Source organism: Heterocephalus glaber, unplaced genomic scaffold, assembly GCF_053883595.1.
Source record: "Heterocephalus glaber isolate CG9 unplaced genomic scaffold, H.glaber_assembly_v1.0 deba00001497, whole genome shotgun sequence".
NCBI lineage: Eukaryota > Metazoa > Chordata > Mammalia > Rodentia > Bathyergidae > Heterocephalus > Heterocephalus glaber.
The window spans coordinates 19,105,783-19,119,638 of record NW_028258320.1 but is presented as its reverse complement, the minus strand read 5'-3'; the positions used below and the strand labels follow the sequence as shown (position 1 = coordinate 19,119,638).

The 13,856-nt window shown below is 38.9% G+C and overlaps 1 protein-coding gene across 5 annotated transcripts in view; it reads right to left on the bottom strand.

Moving 5' to 3' along the window:
- Dna2 (DNA replication helicase/nuclease 2) overlaps positions 1-13,856 on the bottom strand; it is a 46,141-nt gene that overhangs the window by 16,091 nt on the left and 16,194 nt on the right. For all 5 annotated transcript variants that reach the window (XM_087185456.1, XM_087185458.1, XM_087185455.1 and 2 more), the window contains 7 exons: positions 9,881-9,998; positions 9,039-9,204; positions 7,945-8,139; positions 5,747-5,977; positions 2,258-2,374; positions 2,070-2,179; positions 1,384-1,493 (listed from right to left, as the gene is read on the bottom strand). In XM_087185456.1, coding sequence (XP_087041582.1) covers positions 1,384-1,493; positions 2,070-2,179; positions 2,258-2,374; positions 5,747-5,977; positions 7,945-8,139; positions 9,039-9,204; positions 9,881-9,998 — 1,047 coding nt within the window. The remainder of the gene's footprint in view (positions 1-1,383; positions 1,494-2,069; positions 2,180-2,257; positions 2,375-5,746; positions 5,978-7,944; positions 8,140-9,038; positions 9,205-9,880; positions 9,999-13,856) is intronic.

Below are 13,856 nucleotides of genomic sequence, written 5' to 3'. Positions count from 1 at the left end.
TGGAAACAGCCCAAGTGCCCATCAACTGGAAACTGGGTAAATAAGATATGGTTTTTTTATAAAATGGAGTACTACTCAGCCATAAAGAATGAGAAACTAGAGTCATTTATAGCTAAATGGATGCATATTGAGGCCATACTCTTAAGTGAAATAAATAAGACACACATGTGTAAATACCAATAGTTTCTCTAGTGTGAGAAACTGATAGTGTAAATAAGGACTAAAAGGATTAATAACTAATAATTGATACTTTGAAATAGGAAAAGGTCCAAAGGGGTAGGGGTGGTGGGGGATGCAGAAAGGAAAGAATGGAAAGTAAAAATTATGAGAAAAGAAAAAAAAAAATGGAGACAAAGTCTATGTAAATAGGGAAGGGTGGAGGGGTGAAGGGTGCACAGGTAATGGGGAAAAAATAAGAACCAAGATACATCATGTACAGGTACAAGCACCCAAAGATAAATGTAAATGTAAAGATCAATGTATACCTAAAATGTACCAATAAAAGAATTTAAGTAAAAAAAAAAAAAAAAAAAGTAGAAAGCCAAAATGTTTTACAAAAATTATATGGTGTTATGTTATTAATACATAAGTAATAATAAAATTGGGCACATTTTTAATAGTCGGGCATACTTATCAACTGATAAACATCTGCTACTATCATTATTATTCTGAGACTGCCTAGAAATTTCCTGATGTGAAAAAAATCCAAGAAAATCAAACTGTGTGTGTGTGCATATGCACACTCACATATATATATATATATACACACACACACACACACACACATATACACATACACATATTTTCGGGGGGGGGGTGAGATAAGGTCTCATTATGTAGTTCAAGCTGGCCTTGAACTATGTTGTCCAAGCTGGCCTCAAACTCAAGGCAATCCTTCTGCCTCAGCCTCCTGAGTGCTGGGATTACAGGTGTGTGTCACCATGCCTGGTTTAATCTATCTTTTTTTTTTGGTACCAGGGATCAAACTCAGGTCCTTGCACTTGCGAGTCAGGTGGCGGAACTACTGAGCTAAATCCCCACCCCAATTTATCATTTTTAAAGAGAAGAGAAGTTTGATGTCAGCCTGGGCTACATAGTTCAAGCACAGCCTGAACTACATAGAAAGACCAAATAAAGGGAACACATGAAGTGATATATATCACATACCAGGAACAGAAAGAGCTTAAATTCTAAATGTGAAAAGTGATTACAACTACTTATTGTATTTATAATTCAGCTTTACTATTTTCTCATGTCATTCTAAAAAGTTAATTTGAAATAAAAGATTTTGAATTAAAATTCAGCCCATTTGGCACCAAATATTATGTCCTCTGAGCTGAGGGAAGTTGATGTAGTTTCTAAGCAAAATAATAATAACCTTACAAGGGTACAAATGGTGGTGGTTTTTCCTGTCCCGGGCATACCCACGATGAGAGTGTAGTCTTTTGAAAGAAGAACCTTTTTCATTGCTTGTCTCTGAGGCTTATTCAAACCTACATTTAAGTAAAAAAAAAAAAAAAAAAGAGTAAGATTTCTGAATTTCAATACACAAATTCACTATTTTATAAGAAAAGCAATCTCTGTCAGGCCTGGCGCTGCACACCTGTGATCCCAGCACTCAGGAGGCTGAGGCAGGAGGATCACCAAGAGTTCAAGGCCTGTCTGAACTACAGAAAGTTCAAGGTCAGCCTGAATTACAGAGTGAGACCCTGTCTCAAAAACAAAAAGCAATCTCTGTCTGCATCTGTTCAATATATCTTTTCAAAGTTAAAAAAAAAAAAAAAAAAAAAGGTTCTGTTGACTTTTAAAAATATATACAAACTGGGCCGGGGATTTAGTTCAGTGTTGCCGCACATGCTTCACAAGTGCAAGATTCTGAGTTCAATCCCCCTGTACCAAGAGGGAAAAAAACATACACACACACAAACACACAAACTACTTCCAAATGGTCTCTGGCTAACCATAATAATTGCAAGTCCAATCAATTATTAAGAAATTAGATTATGGCATAGCTTAAGCTATAAACAGAATCAGGGAAAATGACTCAAAAAGTGCTGATTACAGTGTACCCTTTAGAATGCTGGCAACTGTATCCTTTGCATCATGTGGAAGAACAGAACTGAGGTAGGGTATAAACTGAGGCTCTCGAAAGTCAATGATTAAATCTCGAAGTTTTTTGCTGAAAAGAGAAAAGATACTTTTAGTACTATTCCTTATGAAAGTAGAAAGAAATTTAGATTTAATCACTCTTACAAACCTGGCTTGAGTGTTTTCCATCAATTTAGAGAGATTTCCTAATGGGGTGTCTATATCACAATTTTTTTCTTCCTGGTCTAATCTGAACAAAGTTGATTCTGGAAGTACTGACAAATTCCTAAAACAGCAAAACAAATACAGATGAGCATTTTTCATTGCACATGTTCTCTGTAAGAAATATACTGTTACCTGCCAAAAAAATAAATAGGCAGGAATAGCTATTAAAATAGCTACCAAAAAACAACAACAACAACAAAAAAGGTTATCAGGCTTTTGTTCACACTAGCTCATGAAAGACAGCATACTGTACAGTCATGAATTGTTGGGCAAAGGGGAAAGTGGAGGGCACACAGCAACAAGGTCAGAGCAATGGATAACCACAAACACGTAACATTTGCTGAAAATCCTCTTGACTTTGCAATTTATCATGGGCTCACCACCCAGAAGGGTCCTAAACACACAGGTCCCCCTCTTCCCACCTGAAGGACAAGCCTCTTTCCTGCCGCCTCCTCCCTCTTTCCTGCCTGCCCCTAGAGTACCTTCCCTGATTCACTAAACTGCTACTCTTCTTCCCTAAGCTCCCAGGCCAGCGTGTGCCTTCAAATCTCCCATCTTTAGGCCAGCCCTACTCTTTCCTCCCACCTGGCTCATCACCCAAACTTCTGGTTTGAGTATCTGCAGGTAGCATGACCTCTCCACCTGGCTAAAACTCAGGCTATGGCAGCTCATATACTCAAAACTGAACTCCTCGCCCCTGTTGCACCTGAGCTGCCGCCTCTGGTCCTGACCTCAGTTAACAGCACGTGGATCCACACTACTGTGTATTGATCCTTCTCCTCACCCCCACATCTAGGCAGTATCCAGCTGCCTGCCAAATGTACTTTTTTTTTTCAAGGCCAAATGTACTTTCTAAATACTTACCAAAGTCACTCTGTCCTCTCCACCAACACTAACCTTGCCCTCAACCACAGCTACGCGGGGCCACTACAGTACAGGTTCAAGGTTTCTCTGCTTTCAATTTGGCTCTTATTAACTCAAATCTCCACAAGTCATCCATAAGACTATGCAGATGCAATTACTATCTATGCGTCTGTTTAAAACACGTCATAAGACTGGGAGTGTAGTTCAGTGGTAGAGCAAATGCCTCAAATGTAGAAGGACCTGAGTTCAATTCCTAGCACAAAAACAGAAACTTCACAACATTTGAAAAAGTAAAATCAAGCTTTCTAGACATGGTATATATGACCTGAGTTCTCCAATCACTCCCTTATATTTTACATGCCAGAAACACTTAACTATCTTCACTTTCCTGAAAACCCCATGCCACACCACATCATGTGATCATGCCCATGAACATGTTGGTTCAGTCTGGCATACTGCTCACATTTACTAACTGACTAATCCACAGGATGAAGATCCAGAATTAGTTTTGACTAATCCACAGGATGAAGATCCAGAATTAGTTTTGGGTTAAATGCCTCTATCTTCCTATCAATTTGAAAACTTCATATATTAGTTTGAAAAATAACATGTGGCTACACACCATACCATAAATTCCTCAGATATTTACAAAGTACCTGCCATATCACACACACACACACACACACACCCTGCTAGAAAGGTAAGGATACAGCTCAGTGGTAAAGCACTCATCCCTGAGTAGCACCTGTAGCACCAAAAAACCCAAAAACTACTGCCAAGGCTTGCAGAGACTCCTAACCAACAACAGGAATACTGTGGCTCATACTCCCTCATCATGGAAATCTATACCAGGGCTGGTGATGGCCCAACTAGGATTACTGGTTGGCAAGGAACAAGCCTGGACATCTCCACTGCATTTACTCAGGCATCTCAAGCCCCAACTGCTGACCTCTATCCATTCAGTATCAGCTAAGAGGGGGCTGGCTGTACAAAAGGGGGTTATGACTGGCATCTAAATATCCCCCCAAAGCCTCATGCAGTCATGCTGGTTTAAGTGTGTGATGTTGGGACTAAAAGTGTTTGATTACTGAATTAGTCTTCTGGTTGGTTTGGCATAGTTCTGGGTATGGATAATGGGAAGGCCCACCCTTGGTGTGGGTGGCACCAACCAAAGGGCAGGTAGCCTGGAAGGGATAAAAGAGAGGCTTCTGCTGCTGATGTTGCTGCTGCTTCCCTACCTCGCTACTTTGCTGCCTTCTGCCGGCCATGAACTGTTTCTCCTCTGCGATGCACTTCTGCCATTGACACCCTGCCTTGGAAACAGCCAACCATGGACTGAAACCTCTACAAACTGTCATCTACAATAAACCTTTCCCCTTTCAACTTTGGGTGTCAGGTATTTTGTCTCAGCAAACGAGGAAAGTAACGAAGATGGGGGATACAGACATTAGTGAACATGGACCTGGTCTCTGCCACTGATTTTCATGTCAACTATTCTATTTACCTAGAATGTTTCTATCAAGCCAACTCACTTCAACTGAAATAAATATACTTTAACTCACAGCTATGAAGGGAAAAACTCTGTTAAAAGGAAACAAAATGTTGAGTGCCTACAGAACTAAGAGAAATAAATTACATAACACAAGGTGATAGGTCTCTACCCTGCTTGACATACATGCAGTTGTGAGGACTCAGAAAAGATTATGTGCACATTAGCACTTGGATATAATATGCTGTGGCAGACATCTCTGCCCAGTATTAGCAGACACTAGTTAACTGCAACCTAGTCTCAGCAACCTTTGATCTCTCCAAGCAAGATAAGCAGTGCCTTCCCCCTTTACATCCCTGTCTGCATATCAACCATCACCAGATGCTTCCAGATGCTTCACACTAGGTTAGGTCACTAAATGTCTTCAAAGCATACTGTGCTCACCTTTGCTGCCCAGAGCAGCATTGCTCAGCCCCAAGACTCAGTTCTAAGTCTCATTTCTTTCTTTACTCTTATCAGCTTGTGTTGTAGTGCCTCATGGGGACTGCAGACCTAATGCAGGCGGTCTATGGTAACATCCTCATTCCCACTCTCTATAATACATTAAATAAAAGTTTCGCAGTTCCTCAAAATAGTAAACATGAAATTAGCACATAACCCAGCAATTCCACAAAGTAGCTACAAAGAAAATGAAAATATGATCACATAAAAATCTGTAGGTGAATGTTCATAGAATACTATTTATACTCAAATGTTCATTAGCTGGTGAATGGGTAAACAAAATGTGGCCCATCCATACAATGAAATATTCTCCATCCAGTCACAAACAAATGAGCCACTAAGACACGATGAAACACTGATGAACCTTGTAAGCGTTATCCAAAGTAAAAAAACACCAGACATGAAACTGATACATCTAGACAAATAAATCCACACAGATAGAAAGCAAAACAGTGGTTGCCAGGGGCTGCAGGGAGTGGGCAGGGACTACTTAGCGGGTGAGTGGTATGGGAACTATATACTATATAAGTATACTATATACTATATAAGCTCTTATCAAAAAAAGTAGCATTTTATTACCTGTCTAATAAACAGGTTATTGTTGTCATGTTAATCTCTTTCACATATCCTCTGGACAAAGCAAACAATGTTCTATCTTCTCCACTTAAAATAATTCTGTCCCCTGCCATTAGATTTGTGACAGGCATGGCACCATGTTTACGTTGGAAGTTATGTATGTATTGTCCATCACAAACTCTCTGTACACATTCTGTTCTGATCAGATATCCGATGCAGCTACCACTCTCCTCCCTAGAAAAGAGAAAGACATAAAGCTTCTGTTTACAACATATATGTATCTTGTTTGCATTTTTCCACAACTTGCTTGTTTATCTGGCCCCAGGCAACTAATGCTAATGGAGGGTCTTATTATGACATTTTCCCCAATCTAAAGTGTTAGAAAAGCCAAGTAAATACCCCTCTCTTAGTTTGTGTGTGATCTCTCACCACTACCCCATTGCACCCACAGCCTGGGATGTCTGAACAAGGTGATTAGCACACTGATGCCTGACAGGTGCCCCACCCTGTGTGGACACACAAACCATTACAGAGGCAAACATCTGCTCCCAAACCCGATGTAGATAACCCAGTGCTTGCAAGAGGACTTATAATTATTGTTATTAAAATAACAAAAATTCAGTTGATAATTCTAGTGTTTCTAAGAAATAAGTACTTAGGATTTACAACCTCTCTGACACTGCTATCAAATACTATACAATCTCAGAAGCCTAGTGGTATGTATGCTTGATGTATTTACTGAATTTATGCAGTCTAACAGCAAAACATATATACAACTATATATGAACTTTCTCCACTATAATATTTCCTTCTATGAAAGTCTAAAACTAGAGAAATAAAGATCCTTAGGTCATTTTGTTTGGTTGGTTTTTTTTGTTGTTGATTTTCTTTTTGGTACCGGGGATTGAACTCAGGTCCTTGTGCTTGCGCAGGCAGGCGGTGAAACCACTGAGCTAAATCCCCAGCCCCCCAACCATTTGTAAGTATACAGTTTAGTAGTAGTAGTGGTAAGTGTAGTCATGTTGTTGTGCAACAGATCTCTAAAACATTTTTATCTTACAACACTGAAACTACCCATTAAACATGAATTGTTCCTCCCCTATACCTTGTTTTTTGAGACAAGGTCTCACTATTGTAGTTCAGGATGGTCTTGAACTTACTACATGGCCCAGGCTGGCCTCAAACTCAGAGCACTCCTCCTGCCTCAGCCTCCTGAGTGCTGGAATTATAGGCATGCACCACCACACCTGGCTAAATTATTTCTAAAGTCACACTGCTATCAATATTCATTCTGGAGGGCCAGGGATTTAGCTCAGTGGTGCCTCTGCCTGCTTCGCAAGCACAAGATCCTGACTTCAATCCCCAGTACCGCAAAAAACAAACAAACAAACAAAAATATTCATTCTGGAAAAACAAAAATGGGTCTAAGAATATTACTGTACAACAATATACAAAATTCTAACCTTATAAGTAGCTTAGCAAAGAAAAAACACAAACTTTCACTAATATATTTTATTGAAAATAGGCTTTTTTTTTTTTTGGTACTGGGAATCAAACTCAGGTCCTTGCGCTTGCCAGACAGGTGGCAGAACCATGAAAATAACTTTTTTTTTTTTTTTTTGGTACCGGGGATCGAACTCGGGTCCTTGTGCTTGCAAGGCAGGCAGTGGAACCACTGAGCTAAATCCCCGGCCCAAAAATAACTTTTTAAATACTAGTATTTAAAAACTCAAGTAAAACCTCAGTAATTTTCATTCTACCAATAAGTAACAGATATACTCTAGTTTATACTAATATCAATGATGAAAAAAAATTTACTAGGGCCAGGGATTTAGCTCAGCATTTCCATTGCCTGCCTCGCAAGCACAAGGTTCCAAGTTTGATCCCCAGTATCAAAAAATAATAATAATAAATAAAACTTTACTAATTATTTTCAAAATAAGATGTCTTTTCTTTTCTATGTATAGTGCTGGAGATCAAACTCAAGGGCTCAGACATGCAGTCTACCCCAAAGCCATGTCCCCAGGACAAAATAAAGATTTCTTGAGCCATGGAGATTCTGGTCCACTCAGATCAACTTGCTGACAGCAGCCAGAGCTGTCAGGAATTATGCTACAGGACCTGCATGTGTCAGGTCCAAAGGCCACAGCAACAGCCAATACTAGTGACTGACACTTCACTGCATTATATGGACTACTCACATTTCAGAAGCAGACATGAGCCAGATATTCTGGTGATTCCTTCTGCTGTCTTTTGATTGTGACTCCAGGGTTAACATGAGACACCAAACGCTGAAATACTGTAAGTGTGTCAGCTTCAGATGCTTGGTAGCTTCTTTTATTCTGGGCAACATAACCACTGGGACCGAAACATCCTCCATCTGTTGTTCAACTGCTCTAAATACCAAGTTCCATGTTAGAGCTGCTGTCATATATAAAATTTGTCTGGCTTGCTGTGAAATAAGATTTTTGTGCACATATATGCAACCATAGTATCTAACAACCACAACCCTAATTTTCCTTAAAAGTTATTTCACTTTATAAAGCATGTGGCTTTTTACAAAACAAAAAATGTGTAAGCAATTCAGTATTATTATTTTGCCTCCAAAGACTATCAATCAAACAATTTAATCTTGCTATATTCTAATCTTCATTCTCATACACAGTAAGTTTTGGCCTTTTGTACAGCTACATGTTTCTTGAAATCACAGTATTTGTACACAACTCTGTAGCATAAGCAAGTCAATCCAAAACATGGAGAACCATTTGGAGTGGGTTTTGTTGTTTATTTCGTTTTGGTTTTTTGAGACAGTGTCTCACTAGTCCAGGCTGACCTTGAACTCAGGATCCTTCTGCCTCAGCCTCCTAAGTGCTGAGATTACAGGCATGAGCCACCATGCCCAGCAAGAAAACCTGTATTCAAAGTACCTCAGCTGCATCTTTCTGAACTAGATTCCCAAATCCTAGAATTATTTCACTTCACAGAAACTATACGCAGTGTGATTAAAATAGGCACTTTTGGAAAGTTTTAAAAGCATGCTACTATTTACCAAGAAAATGGACTTGTTTGAAAATATAAACTGAGCTTTTTTCCCCCCATTCCCTTCATTTCAAAAAATTACTACACACCAAATAAAAGGATGAAATAAAAAAGGACAGGGGACACAGCTCAATGTGAAGGCCCCAGCACTACAGCACAACACAACACAAAACCATTAATGCCAGATCAGCCACCAATTTTGTCATACTGAGATCACACCCAACTTGAATTAATGCTTTTGGAAAAGTGCACTTACCTGCTATAAAGAGCACAGTTGTTCATTTGTGAACAATATTTACAGATTTTCTCCTCCTCAATTATTTGAGGCAAAGAAGCAAGCTGTGTCTTCTCCTTTCCAGTAGCAGATTTGCTAGTACGGTGCAGCAAAGAGAATGCCATCTGGTTCCTTAGCTTTAATAATTCTATGGGGAGAAAAAAGCTAAGCGTCTTCAAGAGTTTATTTAGTAAAGTTTATTACTTATCTTCTCCAGTAGATTAGTAAAGCTCTGAGATTTAAAACCATAAGGAGGGCCGGGGATTTAGCTCAGTGGTTCTGGCACTGGCCTTGCAACCGCAAGGTCCCAAGTTCGATTCCCGGTACCAAAAAAAAAAAAAAAAAAGCATAAGGAAAAGCAGAGAACACCAATCATATTTTCCACTATACTAGAATAACCACTGATAATCATATTTTGGTATATTTCCTGTAAGTTTCTACTTACTTGCTAAGTTCTTGGAACAAATACCTACCTCATACTGAGTAAGAATTTGTCAAGCTGACATTTTATTACCTGAATGCGGAGTATAGCACTATCTAGAACATCTCTAACGTTAAGTATGAAGTTCAGCCTGAAGTTTGGCATTACAAAATTTTTAAAGATTGAAAATGTTTTCAAAAAAATAAAAAAAATTTTAAAAAAAGAAAATGTTTTCAACTATAAAGTACATCATTAAAATTCTTTTTTAGAACAGTGCAACAGCTACAAATTACATCTTAGTAGGCTGGCAGGTGCTGCAAGCAGACCTTCAGGCATAAAACTACTGCCAAAAGCTGAGGGCAACAGAGCAGCCAGGAATAAAAGCCAAAGCAAGCAGCTCCACCTCTTTTATCCAGATGCTTGGCAGCCACAGGGTACATCTGCCCAGTCTTGAGGTAAAGAAGCAAGCCAGCCTCGGGATCTGCTCTCCTCTCCTGGCTCAGCAGTGTGTACAGAACCACCTGTAGGAACATTGAGCACTTTGTTAAACAGAACTATAACTTTCTACTATTTCCCTAGTTGTCTTGTAACCAACACATAATTTTAAAACCAAAAGGTCAATAAAGCTATTTCCATTTAGAAAACATGACAGATTTGCCAGGTGTGGTAGTGCACACCTGTAATCCCAGCACTTGGGAGACAGGCACAGGAGGATCACTGAAACTTTGAGGCCAGCCTGGGCTGCACAGTGAGTTCAAAGCTAGTCTGAACTACATGGTGAGATCCTGTCTCAAAAAAAAAAAAAAAAAAAGACAAAGAAAACAAACCAAATCAATAAAGGTAACAAAGTAATTTATTCGGCAGGTCTGGTGACACATCCTTGTAATTCCAGCACGCAGGAGGCTGAGGCAGGAGGATCTCTACACGTTCAAGGCTAGAGGGTGAGCTCAATGCCTGAACTATATAACAAGACCCTGTCTCAACAACCCCCACGAAAATTATACTTCTCTATTTTAGACAATAAAGTTAATTTTTCTTACTCAATATTTGTATTTCCACAAATTAAAAGTTAATCAACCTATTTCACATTTATAAATTAACATTATTTAGACACTATTTTCCCAAGTTAGAATGAACACTACAATGCTTTTCATTTATGTCATGGTTAGTATGACAAATGAATGACCCTAACCCCACAGAGAATGTATGTACTATTTCCAAGAGCATGAAACATTAACCACCTGAGATTTAATGGTGCCCTTCAGAGAAGCAATTGAAGTCAAGTTAGAAACTGTCCCTTACATCACACAGCAAGAGCAAGTTATTTAGCTAGAGTTGTGTACAACCCAAGGACAACTGATGATTTTCCAAAAGATCTCAAAGAGTCAAATATTAAATGGCTGAAGAGATATGACTTCTAATAGTTTGTTTTGTTAAACAAATTTCTATGTTCATACTTTTTTCTTCTATTATCTTTATCCAGTTTTAGGATTAGCACAATGTTGAGTTCCTAAAATGACGGGAGAAATGTCCCTTCTTTTTTCTGCTTTAATTGTTTGATACAATTTATCAGTAAAAATGTATATGAGCCTGCTGTTGTCATATAGGTAGGTGGGTTTTTTTGGTAGCAGGGATTGAACTCGGGTCCTTGCGCTTGCGCAGCAGGCGCCAAAACCACTGAGCTAAATCCCTGGCCCCATATAGGTAGGTTTTCAAGCTAGGAATATACTTTCTTTAATAGGTGCTATTCAAATTTTACATTTCCGGGCCAGGGATTTAGCTCAGTGGTTTTGCCACCTGCTGCGCAAGCACAAGGACCCAAGTTTGATCCCTGCTACCAAAAAAAAAGAACTTGTCAAATTTTATATTTCCTCCAGAGTTAGTTTCATTAACTTGTCTTCCAAGATACTTCTTAGAATTTGTCAAATTTATTTCAAATCAGATTTTTGTAATATGCTTTCTATATCCTTTTAAATTCTGTAAAACCTGTGATAATGTCTCCTAGATCTTAACATTGTAATTTAAAAAATGTATAATTGATATTGTGAAACAGGAAGGAAAAGTCTAAACGTGCAGGGGAAGTAAGAGGGGTAAAGGGAAGTAAAGAAGGGAAAAGAAAAAATATGAGAAAAGGAAAAAAATGGAAACAAAGTCTTTGCAAATAGGGAAGGGTGGAGGGGGTGAAGGGAGGGCAGGGGAAAGGGGAAAAAAAAGAACCAAGATACTCATGTAATGGGACAAGATCCCAATGATGACTGTAACTGTATTTTATATTGAAAATGTACCAATAAACTTAATGGGAAAAAGTTAAAAAAAAAAAATTTAAATGGCTGAGGATGGTCCAGTCTTTAAATCATAAAATTCCAAAATATCATGTCAAGGAATTATAATTCCCATACATAAATACAATATCAAATTATATTTATAACTCCACTGTACTTTTTTTTTTTGATGCTGGGGATCAAACTAGGGACCTTGCACTTGCGAGGCAGGCCCGGAACCACTGAGCTAAATCCCCGGCCCCTCTACTGTATTTTCTAAGCTACATTTAAAATACAATTTTAAAGGGTTGGGGATTTAGCTCAGTGGTTTTGCTGCCTGCTGCACAAGCCCAAGAACCCAAGTTCGATCCCCAATACCAAAAAAATTAATTAATTAATTAATTAAATAAAATACAATTTTAAAAAATTGTGTGATGCTGGAGATCAAAACCCATTTTAGGGCCAGGGCTTTAGCTCAGTGGTTCCGGCGCCTGCCTCGAAAGCACAAGGTCCCGAGTTTGATCCCCAGTACCAAAAAAAAAAAAAAAAAATACAAAACTTATTCTTTATAAATTATTAATTTAGGGCCGGGGATTTAGCTCAGTGGTTCTGCCGGCTGCCTTGCAAGTGCAAGGACCAGAGTTCAATCCCCAGTACCAAAAACAAAAAAAACAAAAAATGTTGGGCAGGGGATTTAGCTCAGTGGTTCTGCCACCTGCCTCGCAAGTGCAAGGACCCGAGTTCAATCCCCTGTACCCAAAAATAAATAAATAAATTATTAATTTATAAAAGCACATATTATTTTCAGCATAAATACTAATACTTATATCTATAGATTCATCACCAAGTGCCTAAGACAAATTTATAAAAAATAAAACACTGGATTGGGGTTTTTGTGTGTGGTTTTTTTACTTTGGGTTCTTCTGTTTTGTTTTGTTTTGTTTTTTTGAGACAGAGGCTCACTATGTGGTTCAGGCTGGTTCTGAACTCACTATGTAGCCCAAAATGGCCTGGAACTCAGTGATCCTCCTGCCTCAGCCTCCCTGGTACTGAGATTACAGGTGTGCACCACCATGCTCAGCTTTTTTAGTGTTTTTTAAGACAAGGTCTCACTGTATCGTGCTGGATCTGAATTCATTGTGTACCAAGACTGGCCTCAGTGGAAACAAAGCTTTTTGTACATAGGGAAGGGAGGGGACATTAAGGGAGGGAAGGAATGGGATAAAATTAAAAAAAAAAAAAAGACTGGCCTCATAACTGTGAGGCTCTTCCCTTCAGCCTCCCCACTATATGGGATTATAGGTGTCCTCCATCACACCTGGCAAAATTTTGTTCTTTTGTGACAGTCAAAAACAGCAATATTTGGGCAATTAACAAATGTAACAGAAATATAGAAGAAATTCCAATACACAAATTTTGCAAGGAAAATGCAATTCCAGGCACCTAAAGGTTAAGACATGTACAGACATACTTTTGGTAAGTTAAAATATCTACTAAGTAAAATGTAGAAGCCAGGAGTGGTGGTGCATGCCTGCAGTCCCAGCACTCAGGAGGCTGACGCAGGGAGGTTGCCATGAGTTTGAGGCCACTCTGGGCTGCATAGTGAGTTCAAGGCCAAGGCCAGGGAACTGCAATGGCAAGACCCTGTCTAAAAAAAAAAAAAAAAAAAAAAAATGTGGACGCCTTCTGTTGTAGTGAACCGTCATGCCAAAGTTTGAAGCTTTAGCTAAATTTCCTAACTTCATCTACAAACCTAAGATTCTTATGACAGCCTGCTGCTTAAACATCGGCACTGAGGGAACATGTAGGTTTTCCTACATACTTTCTAGTTGTGGTCCCCATACAATATAGCTACCAAATAAAAATTGTGTGTGTGTGATGCTGGACATCAAAACCCATTTTATTCTTAAGTTTCTCCTGCAGCTTCTCTTCCAGGGAAGATAAAAGTTCCAACCAAATACAATTTAGCATCACATGTTCTCTGCCTTGAAGCCACAACAAATTAGAGCAGCAATCAGGGAAAAAGCCCTCAATCTAGAGGACAGTAGGTGCAAAGTGCCTTTTAATCTTTCTCTTTTCCTTATCATTCCAAAGTAATCTCAAACTTTTCTTTTCTTT